This window comes from Chaetodon auriga, chromosome 7 (genome assembly GCF_051107435.1).
Source record: "Chaetodon auriga isolate fChaAug3 chromosome 7, fChaAug3.hap1, whole genome shotgun sequence".
NCBI classification, from domain to species: Eukaryota; Metazoa; Chordata; class Actinopteri; order Chaetodontiformes; family Chaetodontidae; genus Chaetodon; species Chaetodon auriga.
This window is the reverse complement of record NC_135080.1, coordinates 14,932,742-14,945,297: the sequence shown is the minus strand read 5'-3', so window position 1 is coordinate 14,945,297 and position 12,556 is coordinate 14,932,742. Positions and strand designations below refer to the sequence as shown.

Genomic DNA, 12,556 nt, shown 5'->3' with positions numbered 1-12,556 from the left:
ACAGCTGAGTGCTTGTGCTGGGCTGCCGACGCTTAAATTTGGGATATTCACAGACATGCAGAGCAGTTCACATCCTTTTTTTTTTTTTTTTTTTTTTTTTCTCCCCATCATTTTTCAACTCTGTCAGATTGTAACCGTCTGTCTGTGTGCTCTGTGCTCACTTTCCCTACTTGTGGTGTCTGTCCAGCTAATTAATGCTGTCAGGTTTGGTCTGTGGACTGCTGGTGTGTTCGTGTGCAGTATGGTTGTAAGCAGCAGATGCTCATCTAGAAACTCTGCCAGGTTGCCATGGCAGCGAGAGAGTGGGTGGGTTGGGGTCGGGTGGCAGACATTAATTTCTAAAGTGACCCATTGGCAGCACAGCCTCAGATCAGATTCAAATATTTTGCCAATACAAAATCTGTGACCTTATTTATCCGAGCTAAACCAGTCTTACCGCAGTGATCTCAGAACAATCTGCACCCTAATACAACAACTGTGAAAATGAAATGCACGCCTCGGCTCGGTGCTCTCTCATCAAACACTGTATCGTGACCAAGCACAGCATGAGGTCAAAGGGAAACAATAACACAAATGCATGCATCGATGGTCTTGTGTAGTCATAGCGGTGTGATGATGGAGTCAGCTCTTGATTTGGTTAGATTTACAATATAGAGCTCATGGTTTGATAAAGCCCCAATACCTTTAACTTCAGCTGTCCCCATGCTCACCTTTTTGTCTTCAATGATCACAGTCAAAGTTCCTCATCGACTTGCTAGTTAGGCATAACAGACTGTTTTCAGTTTCATAGATGTTTTAGTTGAATAACCAAATGGCCTTGTCTTACATACAGATCCGTGTCTCCATAGAACTGAGTTGAATAGAAAAGATAAAGATGGCTGGAGGCATTATGTTTCCGGGTTGTCCTGCTGTCCATCCATCCCATTCTCATGAACATGTTATCTCAGGAAAACGCTGAGGGTATTTCTTCTAATTAGGCACAAACATCCACTTGGACTCAAGGATGAACTGAATAGAGTTTGGTGGTCAAAGGTCACTGTAACCTGGGTTTGGGGCCATAACCCAAGAGTTCATACTTTAATTAAATGTCATACAAATGTCTCGAAGGATAAAATGATAAAACATAACATTTTATATCCAAAAGGCAAAAGTCAGCTTCACTGTAACATCATCACGTTCTGTAAAAACACTTTTCTGGCCATTATTCAGCACCATAACTCAGACGGGGAGAGTGTGACCATATTTCACATTTGGACAGACACTGAATTGGTGACACTAATCTTGGGTGTCCACCTTGAAACTGTGCTGATTGTTTAGATCTTCTGTGCTGCTGGATTGAAGGTGTGTGTGAAGCATCAACAATTTGTAGCTTCTTTGTAGCAACATCCATATTTGAAGAATTGTAGTCCACCACAAGCTCATTGGTCCTGCTGATATTGAGCTTCAGGTGATTGTTGCTGCACCATGTGATGAAGCTCTCTGTCAGTCCTCTGTCCTCTGTAAAAAAGTCTCTAAGTGAAGACAGCATGTTTCTCACTGGAAATTTTGACTGGGATCATACATGTCAACAACCTATATTACATTAGTATGGACGGACATGGATGTAAAGTGTAACTGGACTGGTTGTAAGCATACAACTGCAAGTCCTTAATCCTTGTTTTCTTGGAGACAGGGACATTCAGAAAAATGTTTCACCACAGCGCTCTGCTTCTACTCTGCACTGCTCATGTAAGCCATTCATAGTGTGATCTGTTTTTCAGCTCTTTTGCCATGTTTTTGTATGGAGCAAAAATCGTGCCGATAGAGATTTAAAAATAAGCCACAATATTTTATGAACTTCGTTGTCAGTTGTGATAATGGCTGGTTGCACTGTTAGTTGCAACCACTTATAAAGAAATCGCACATTTTTAAAGAGAGGAGGGTGGATAGCGGTAAATATATCATCAAATTGCAAATTGACCAAATCCATTCGGCAGACCTTTGCTGGAATTCAAAGAGTCAAAAACTTCTGGCTTGAGATGGTTTTCATAACCAAGAAAGAAGCAACTGAAACTTAATAATCGCTCACAAATGAGTTCCAGTTTCTATTTATACTTTGAATGAACAGAATGGGAAGGCAATTGCCCCAGGCCTCAGTATGTAGAATGGGTTTGTAAAAGTTCTGCTTAAGGTAGTGCATTGGCCTACAACACTGGCATACTGTACTATTATGCAAATAGCATTTCCAATATTGGTAGAGACAGGCCATCTGATGTTAATTGAATAGCGAATAGAAAAGCAATAATGTGTGCGTGTGTATGAGGGGCGGATGTGTGTGTGGGTGGGTGTGTGTGTACGTGCACTTAAAATCCAGTGTGTTCTAATGAGACACAAAGTACAGACAGCAGGTTGAGTGTGGGCTGGAAACCATGGCAACGGCCTTGGGCTCTTAGACATGTGGTGAGAGACAAAGAGAGAGAGAGAGCCAGGATGTCATTAAGAACTGGTATTTTGATCAGGAATAGGGTGAGTGATTGATCAGTCTTATAAATGATGACACAAACACAGATAACCATTGCCGTCCTCACACACACCCACACACACCCACACACATACACACACACACATACACACACACACACACACACACACACACACACACACACACTTTGCACTCGTAAGTGTGTACATGTACCTTAAAGAAATCTCCATGTGGTAACATCGCCCACACTGTTACAGAGTGTGATGTTAATCTGTGAACATCTGGGAGTATTTCTGTGTATGCTTGTTGTATTTGGTAAAAATCCATACGTACTGAAGGCAGCAGTCATTTGAGCTCCCTCAAATGCACATTTTGCGTGCTTGCCAGTGCTCCTTTGGTATTTTTTGGCTGGATGCACATAACGCACCTGCAGTGCACCTCCAAATGGACAGTGTACTCTCCCGTATGATGCACTGACACTTTGTGATTGAACCAAGGGTTTGGTCTCAGGGGATACTAATATTGTTGTTCATGAGGTGCAGAGTTGCCACTGAATATATTGCAACTCATTGCGAAACTATGGGCACCACATATACTCACATGTTAATACTGACACTGACTGTTCACCATGTTTTCCATCCATTGTAAGTGGTTTGATTTTGAAACACATCAACTACATGTAGTTATTGTAAAAATAAAGTTGTGGTTCAGTGATTAAAAAAAAGACTTATACCAAGAATTGTTTTCAGCTCTGACACCAAAATTGCAGTTTGCTATTCGAAAGATCCCTACTGTGCCTCACTGCCTACTTTGATACAAGGCGAGTCACCAAGATATCAAACAGGCGCAGGTGAAGATGGACCACACTGTGTTAGAAAAATAGCACTGCTCTGTTGTAAAATGGCATGCACAGCGTGCACATTCTTACATGTCAGGTCTCTTTTATCTATCCTTTGCAGGCTGGTATAGGTGATCCTTGCTTTGAGTCATTTTCTGATGCATTGTCCAGTTAAGCACAGTGCTTAGAAACAGACCTTTGATTTACATGTCAGTAAGCATCAAAAATATTTCAATTTTAAAATAGATATGTGGGATTGAGAAGAATATGTATTTGTTGTTGTTGTTTGTGTTGTTCCAATATGTGTGGGAGTCCTTTTGTTTACAGGGAAATTAATTAAATTAAAATCACATTTTTTATGCTATTTGTGCAAGACGTAGAACAGTACAAATATGCTTTACTGTGACTGTGCTGGAGAGCTAACAAAACATATTACTTCTCAAGGGGCAATTAGAAATTTGTTGATAAAACACTGCATATTTTTTCAGTGTTGTCTTTATTCCGAAATTTGATCACAGACAGTCTGATACAGTGGAAATGAAGCTTTTTGGTGAGACCATGAGTGAGTAAACATGCCAAAATCAATTGGGTTCAAAACCTCAGCAGTTCAGGAGAACTTCCTGGAAAAGTTTTTACTTTAGGTGGTGATTAATGCATGTGTGGTGATGAGTGTGTATGTGTGTATGTTGCCGGTGTTGCATGACGTTTTGGCCTCTGAGGAGCTGCAAGTGTGAGGTGTGTGAGCAGGTGTGTGAGTGAAAGAAAGAAAAGGATGAGTCAGACAACAAATTCTACAAAACAAAAATATGAGAAAAAACAAAATGGCATGAGAGAAACATAACATGCCGGGCGTGTGTGTGACGGAGATATCATGGATAGAAAATGTGTTGTGTGCATAAGAAAGAGCTGAGAAAAAAAGAAGACATATTGACAGATGGATGCAGTGGAATGTGACAGAGCTGGATGACGGGGAAGAAAGGGAGGATAGAAAAACTGAACAAAGAGGCTCAAGGGAAAGCTGAAGGCGTTAATGAGAGAAATCTATTGACAAGGATGAGAGAGTGCTGATTAATGATCGATTGTTTACCTCTCCCTCCCACAAACTGTGCCTGTAATGTCAGTAACATGGGACCAGAGACAAAAACGTGCAGCAGTGTGGATTTCTCCAAGTTACAACGGTCAGCACTCAAAACTGTTTCATACTCCATTGATTTCTTTTTCATCTACAAGACTCCTTTTAGAGAGAGATGGATTAAGTCGAGGCAAAATGTAATGTTGAACAATGTACTGAGAAATAATTTAGTGGATTAAATTCAATACTGCTATTGAAATACTCCAGATTTATTTCTAAGCACGAGTTTGTAAGAGGAATAAGCTTGTAGTAACATTTTGACTGTGCCTTACATTCAAGTTAGTAATTTGAAATGACATTGCTTTGTGAAACCTGATACTAGGGTAAGGACACAAATGCAGACTACAAAATGCGGAGCTGGTGCAGTTCAAATGATTGATTACCAAAAGGTCAATAAACTAAAGGCTCAAGGGATGGTGAGGCATGCAAAGGTCGAATCCAAAGAAATTAGTGCAGACAAGCAGACAAATCCAACAGGGAGCAGGCTAAAGTCAGAAATCCAATCAATGGCAAAGTCCAGGAAAACAAAGCTATATCCAAAAACATGGAAAGTTGCTGCTTCGCTTGACACAAGGTACTAAAATGAACCAGCTATTGGACATGGCTGGAGGCTGGCAGGCTGATGGCTGGCAGGCCAAGGTGCAGGCTGGAAGCTAGTGGCCTTGATTTTAGCAAGCCACGGAGCAAACTGGAAACTAGCCGGCTGGATGCTAGCAAGTTGAAGTGCAGCCTGGAAGCTAGCTGGCTGGACGCTAGCTGGTCGAAGTGTAGGCTGGAAGCTAGCAGGTGGGGATTAGATGGCTGTAAAGCTGAGGCGGAGGTTTGAGCTGGTAGCTGGAAACCTATGGCTGATAGGGGGCTTACAGGCTTCATACTAAACCCAGCATGGGAGCCACATGAGGAATTCAGTTTAGCCAACATGGTCCTCTTAAAGTTATCAATCCCATTTAACAAATCATCCATGCCTGTAGTTTCCAAAAACCAGGGTTTTAAATAGACAGTTTGTTCAAAGGAGGTTATGGCCCTGAGCTTAACCTTAAAGTCCATTGCTCTATTCAAACAAAAGGAAGCATAATCTGTAGCAGATCTCTACTCTTTAGCCTTCTCCAATCAGGAAATAATGTCTGCTGGGTCCATTTCTGTCCAGCTTGTATGGGTAAACAAGGAATATTAGGGCAAGGACCCAAATGCAGACTAAGAAATGTTGAGCGGGTGCAGTTCAAATGATTCATAACAAAAAGGGAAATAAACAAAAGGTTTAAGGGATGGTGAGGCAGGCAGAGGTCAAATCCAAAGAAATCAGTCCAAACAAGCAAACAAATCCAAAAGGGAGTGGGCTAGAATCAGAAATCCAATAAACAGCAAAGTCCAGGAAAACAAAGCAAAGATCCAAAAAACACAGAAAATAACTGCAACGCATGAAACACTCAAGGTACCAAGAGGAACTGAGGGAAATCGAACTTGAAAACACTAGGGAGGGATGGTTAATCACAAAGGTAGAGAAACACAGGAAGTAAAGCAAAACATGACACAGGGGGATAACTCTTTCAACATAAAACAGAAATTAACTAAAGTAACACAAAACCATGACAGAGGTTCCCAGTGGTTTTGGCTTGTGTCCCCTTACAATGAAGTAACGTCTACTTGTGACCCATTGTAGTGGGTGATGCTGCATATGTCTATGAGTTGAGACCATGTCAACTGATTAATGAATGAGTAATTTTTAAAGGTCCAAACAAATAAAATTTGCCAGTAATTCATGAGTGAAAAAGCAAATATTTGAGGAATGTCTGAAAGAATAGAAATAGTATTATCTTGTGAGCCCTTTCAGTTTGAGTACTTCACCTGTTTTTTCATATTTTGTGTCCTCATAACATGACTTATCAGTGATAACAAGCCAAACAAGCATTGGTGACACCATCCACCATACAAATATGACACCATACATCCACACACATTTATTTGAACAGTTACAGGCATGGTCTGTCACGTAATGGATCGCCATCTAGAAACGCTTTCTCCGTGATTTATGACCACAGCTCAGAGGCCGAGGGTGACAAGAAGAACAACAGAAAAGAAAGACAAAAAGCAGGGACAGCTAGAGAGGCCCGAATGGTGGCAGACAGGGGAGGCAGTTTAAACACACACACACACACACACACACACACACACACACACACACACACACACACACAAACACTTTGGATCTCCAATCAGACTGAGGCTGGAAGGACTGCTGTAGGAGAAAATGAGTTTTGTTCTCTGGAGGCTCAGAGAGAACGAGAGAGAGGAGAGAGAAAGAAAGAAAAGAAAGGAGCGAGAATTTTCACTGGAAGAGCTGAGGATCATTGTCTTGCTTGAGGCCATGTATGTTGGCAGGAGCTGTGAAAGGAGGGGAGATTTGTCATTCACATCCACTTCTCTCTCCTTCCCCTCCTCTCTTTATCTCTCCCTCACACACATACACACACAAACGCGCTCACCATGCCATCTGAGCTTCCTTGAGGAGCAGTAAACCCAAATTCCCCTCCCAAAAATCGCTAACTACAGCGATATGTCCTCGCTGTTTATGTGTGTGTATTGTGAGGTAGTTATATTCGTCTTTCTGGTGTCTGACAGGGCATGACTGCTGAGCTGCAGCCAAAATACTCCATTTGACCTAGATCATCTCAGCAGCCGGCTGCTGTATATGTGTGTGTGTGTGTGTGTGTTTGTGCATAGTGTTTATGCCTATTTATTAGCGATATGATGAATTTTGGACATTGCCCATAATGATGTAAGAGCTGCATCCCACTTGTCTTCTTCTAATCAATCTCCTATCACTGTGTTTCTCCCTGATTTACCATCTCTTCTCTGTCTCCTGTTCCTCTCCCCCTGTTTCTGTCTCTCATTTTCTTTGTTTGTCCCTTCCTCTGACGAAACTGGAGCGCTCACCAAGTAAATGTCTTCAGCTGTGTGTGTCAACGTGTGTTACTCATGTTGTGGGGACATCTGTTTACACAGTCACATTGTGGGGACTCAACTTCCCCATAATGTAAATCATTACATTTAAGGGTGAAGACTAGTGTGTTAGTGTTAGGGTGTGTGTGTGTGTGTGTGTGTGTGTGTGTGTGTGTGTGTGTGTGTGTGTGTGTGTGTTGTGGTAACATATTGGTGCCCCTGCGCTTCACTTCTCAACCCAAACATTTAATTTCTTACAGTAACAGGCATGTCAGCTGTTCACTGCACTCATGCACACACACACACACACACACACACACACACACCACACAATCACATACATACACACACATTCATGCACGTACACACACAAGAGTGAAGTGATGAAAGTTTAGCACTCTTAATGAGCTGACCCATTCACCTTTGAGTCGTAGCACATTGTAGTTTGCATGTACTGTACATGCTCAGCTAATCAGGCTGATTATTCAAACTACCTGTGTTAAATCAAGGACTGGCTGCCCTGGCTGGAACGATCAAATGATTCCGCCACATATTCAGTAGAAACAATGCAGACTTTGTTGTATTGTCAGTAGGTATGTTCATTCTCACACATGAACTGATGGGGTCTTCTCTGCTTGTCTTTCCTTGTGTGTCTTTGCAGTGATGGGTGGGCGGATCGGTATGATGTAACAGATGGCTACGTTAGGGAAGCAGCCGGTGGTATTACCATCAAGCTCCAGTCAGCTGATGTGAAGTGGTTTGATGAGTACTACCTTAAACTTCGCCCTGAAAACAACCACAGGAACCCCTGGTTTCCAGAGTTCTGGCAGCACCGTTTCCACTGTCGACTGAAAGGCCACCCACAGGAGAGCAGCAAATACAACCGCACCTGTAGCAGTGAGTATAGAGACACATTAACAGAGGAGGACAACCAAAATGGAATATTCTGTACTTGTCCATCATTTTCTTTCATCACTGAACAAAGATTATTAGCCACATGAGACCTGAAACTTACTTCTTAAACATCTGTAGCAGTGAGTACTTCTGTTTACGTCTGTTTGGACACCAACCATCTGGGGTGCAGAGAAAGAGGGAGGCTGCATTGTTTTGGGTTAACATAAGAGGCCACAGTACCAATCTGCATTTTTATTTACAGGCATATTGGCCATTTTTAATGCAAATAACATACACTGACAAAACATACAGACAGACTGGGTGAACACACACACACACTGACACACATACCATATGGATACATACAGCTTTCTGGTTCATCTGGAGAAATCCCTCATGGCTGTGGGTGCACCCTCCCTGCATTTCTTTTTATTCGTCTCCCGCCATCTTTCTCTCTCTGTTTCATTCTCTCCATTCATACGCAAAATGGTGTGTGAGAGCTGCATCAAAGGGAGTCACGTCTCGTATTCTAATGAAATGGGACATGAAATACAAATGAACAGGACACAGAAAGAGGAAGAAAGAAATGAGATGTGGAGGTGGGAAGTGGCTGATGAGAAGAAATGAGAGGAAAGAGAGTGGTCTTTGATGTGAGGGGAAAAAAGCAGACTGTGTTTCATAAAACTAGAAGGGAAATTAAGAGTTTCTCTGATATACCTGCCTTTCTTTCTCCATCCCCTCCCCCGACTCTACCCACCCACCTCTGCAGAGCGAGAGTCACTTAAGCAGCAGTACGCACAGGACACTAAGATGGGGTTTGTCATTAATGCCATCTACTCGATGGCATATGGCCTGCATAACATGCAACGGGCACTCTGCCCAGGCTATCAGGTAGGTACTGCTCTGTTGGATTAATGGAGGGACATACAAACCAAGGAGATAAAGAAGGGAAGTGGGGGTGGAGAGTAGGAATCATGGCCATTTTTGACTTATTGCCATACTACATACACAGTGCAAGATGGGAACCTGGATGAGTGCACAAACTATGTAAACATTACTTATTATTTATGTGCCAGTTTAGGATTTTAGATAGGAAGGTACAAAACTGAAAAAGGACATTTTTGTTGGATATGACATGACTGTTGATGTATTTTAAGGGCCTGTGTGATGCCATGCGACCTATAGATGGTGCTACACTGCTGGACTTCCTGATGAAAACCAACTTCACAGGCGTGTCAGGGGAGGGAATCTTATTCGATGAGAATGGAGACTCACCTGGCAGGTATGCAGTGTAACTGATCACCGCTGTCATGGATTTCTTAATTGTGCAGCCTTTTGGGTTGCACTGTCATATGACGTGACTGTGTGCATCAGTGTGTTGGATGTGTGCCTTTTATCCACAGGTATGAAATAATGAACTTCAAAAAGATGGGCAAGGACTACTATGACTACATTAATGTTGGGAGTTGGGACAATCGAGGCTTGAAGATAGACGATGATGAAATCTGGCCCAACAAAGACGCTATGATCAAGTCAGTCTGCAGTGAACCCTGTGACAAAGGGCAGATTAAGGTAAGATGACCAATACAGACATTGTCTTTTAGGTCCTTTAGTTTCTGAGCAGCATGGATGCATGAGGCTCTGTCATTCTGATTATTACTGGAGTAAAAGGCTCCACGTAATACAGCAGCTGGTGCACATGAGTTGCCACGCACAGTATGTCACTGCAAGCATGTACGACACAAAGGTAGAGGTACACACAGACATTGTGCATTCTGTCCCTTCCAGGTGATCCGTAAAGGTGAGGTGAGCTGTTGCTGGACGTGCACTCCCTGTAAAGAAAATGAGTTTGTGTTTGACGAGTACACCTGCCGAGCATGTGAGCTGGGCTCCTGGCCGACCGATGACCTCACAGGTTAGTCTGCAAGTTTATTTTAATGCAATTTCACATACACCTCCCAAAACCCTGCGACGAATACGTAAAACTACAGTATTTGACAATGCTCCTGCAAAAAATCCTGTAATTGAAATGCAGTAGTAATGATACTGCTCAAAGGAAACCATGCAATGACCGCTGTGTGTGTGTGTGTGTGTGTGTGTGTGTGTGTGTGTGTGTGTGTGTGTGTGTGTGTACATGTACAGGAAGTGTGCAGTGTCATAGGATAAAAAATGTTTGGTGGAATGTGATACAGTGTGATAATTACAGCATAAAATTAAAATACAGTAAGTTCTGCACCAAATACATTAGAAAGAGAATCTGAGAGATGCTCCCTCGGTTTCACCCTCCCCTCCTCTTTCCCTCTCCTCCCCTCCACTCCCCCTCTCATCCCTTTAATTTGTTACCAACATGGTCACCAGTGTTTTAATTATTCTGCATCAAGAGCAGCTTTCAATGCAAATACATTTCAGTTGCAATGAAAATTTATTTCCGCTCCGTTGCGTTGGAAGTGGTTGGATATTGCCTTGTTATGCTTTCAGCTGCTCATTATGCTGCTTGCTAGCTCCTCACCAAGCTCAATGATTAAAACATGAATCGAGACCTGCTGAAAATTCAGATTGAGCTTCACCGCCAGACACAAAAGCGTCCTTAAACCAAAACAGGGAGCAAACCAGTGAGAAAATGACAAAGAAAAAGTTGACAGTGAAAAAGGAGGCAGACGAAGTATTGAAAGCAAGCTTTGGGTTACCAATGTATTACCTTGTGTTATTCATGTCTATGAGTATGTGTATGTGATTCATTTCATCAACAATAACTGCTGCGTGTCCCCAGCGGGACTGTATGAAGCAGTAATAATGAGGTGTAAACAAAATGCTTGCCCTGTTCCTCCAGCAGACATTTGATCTCTCTCCCTCAGGCCAAAAGAAAGGAGAGAAAGAGCATGAGAGATGAAGAGAGGGAGAGATAAAGAGGCAGAGGGAGTCGACGAGAGAACAACGTCTCAGCTAGCAGGGACAGAGGTGCAGTGAGTGTGAAAACCAAAGAAAGAAATAAGAGAGTTTTTGAGACAGCCATAGAGGAAGAAGAGAGTGAGAGAAAAGTGACTTAGAGACATCAAGAGAAAGAAAAAGTGAGTGTGAAAGAGAGGACTCTGACAGAAGCTGCAGCCAGGGAGAGTGAAAGGAGCAGAAAAAGGGAGGATTAGCTTTGGGATTTGAGCCTCTCCACTGATCGGTGAAGTTCCACAGTCTGAGTCTGAGAATGTTTGAAGGAGTTTGCCTCAAAACTTTATATTGACTGAATGCTCCGAGCACCCCCCCCTCCCCTTAACGCACCAGTTAGGCTTTGGGTCAAACACGACACGATTTCCTGTAGGTTTGGTGAACTGATTAGGTTTTAAAATGCAGACATAACCAGTTCAGTGCTTTTTGGCTATTGTGAGAAAACCCATGAGAAAGCGACTGATCTGGGATGTTCGGCCTCAACATCTAGATGTATGTGGGCAAGATTAATTAGGGCTAAATTTTCAGCAAGTTCCTTAGTTTCTTCCCTCCTTACATTTTCACAGACGCATGGTCCTCACCCCTCATTGCCAGGCAGAACAGCTACTGTTGTCTCTTAAAAGATGCTGTGCTAAAGTAGTAAAAAAAAAAAGCTCTACCTCCTTGATGTTGAACAGTCACATTTACATAAAAGTAACTCCAAAGATGATAAGAAAAAGGATTCAGATCGATGCTCCATTCTGACTTAATTATGAATGTTTAATTTTCTGTTTTACATACACTGCACGATGTTCAATACCTCACACTGTTTTTATATCCAGTTTAAACTGAAATGGCACGATGCAAGTGAGCCACATCCTCTGTAGAGTGCTTCGGCCTGACTTATTTTCTGTCTGTTCATTACCGTCCCCTTGGCTCCCCCTCAGCAATTAGGCTGCTGTTTATGCCCCTAGACCTAACCACATCACTGATTTGATAAACTACATAGACTGCGTTAAAGACAAAGTCATTAAATTACTCAAGTCTTTTTTAATGACTGTACTGGTTCTTCCTCTCCCCCTGAGATTTTCAGTACTGTCTGAACAGCTTTGTGTGTTTGTGAGAGATACACAAAGAGCAAGAGAGAAGGAAAGAGAGAGAAAGTGAAGATTTGTAGGGACAGAAAGATTCCATGCTGCTACAGTATGTCCAGGCCAACCAGTCAGATAATTTCAGCAAGCGTTAGGACGGATCATAATTAGAACTGCCCCTTTAATTAATGGCACTTTATCTCCTTGCCTTGGAGGAAGACAGAGATGGAGGGAGAGAATTAGGGAGAAAGGTAGGAGGTACGCGGATAGGGAGAAATTAG

General features: G+C 42.4%; 1 protein-coding gene across 2 annotated transcripts in view; it reads left to right on the top strand.

Annotated features, from left to right (window-relative positions):
* Positions 1-12,556, top strand: part of grm5b (glutamate receptor, metabotropic 5b) — a 65,976-nt gene that overhangs the window by 37,091 nt on the left and 16,329 nt on the right. For both annotated transcript variants that reach the window (XM_076734542.1, XM_076734543.1), the window contains exons 7-11: positions 8,033-8,268; positions 9,035-9,156; positions 9,423-9,547; positions 9,669-9,837; positions 10,054-10,180. In XM_076734542.1, the coding sequence (XP_076590657.1) occupies positions 8,033-8,268; positions 9,035-9,156; positions 9,423-9,547; positions 9,669-9,837; positions 10,054-10,180 (779 nt within the window). The remainder of the gene's footprint in view (positions 1-8,032; positions 8,269-9,034; positions 9,157-9,422; positions 9,548-9,668; positions 9,838-10,053; positions 10,181-12,556) is intronic.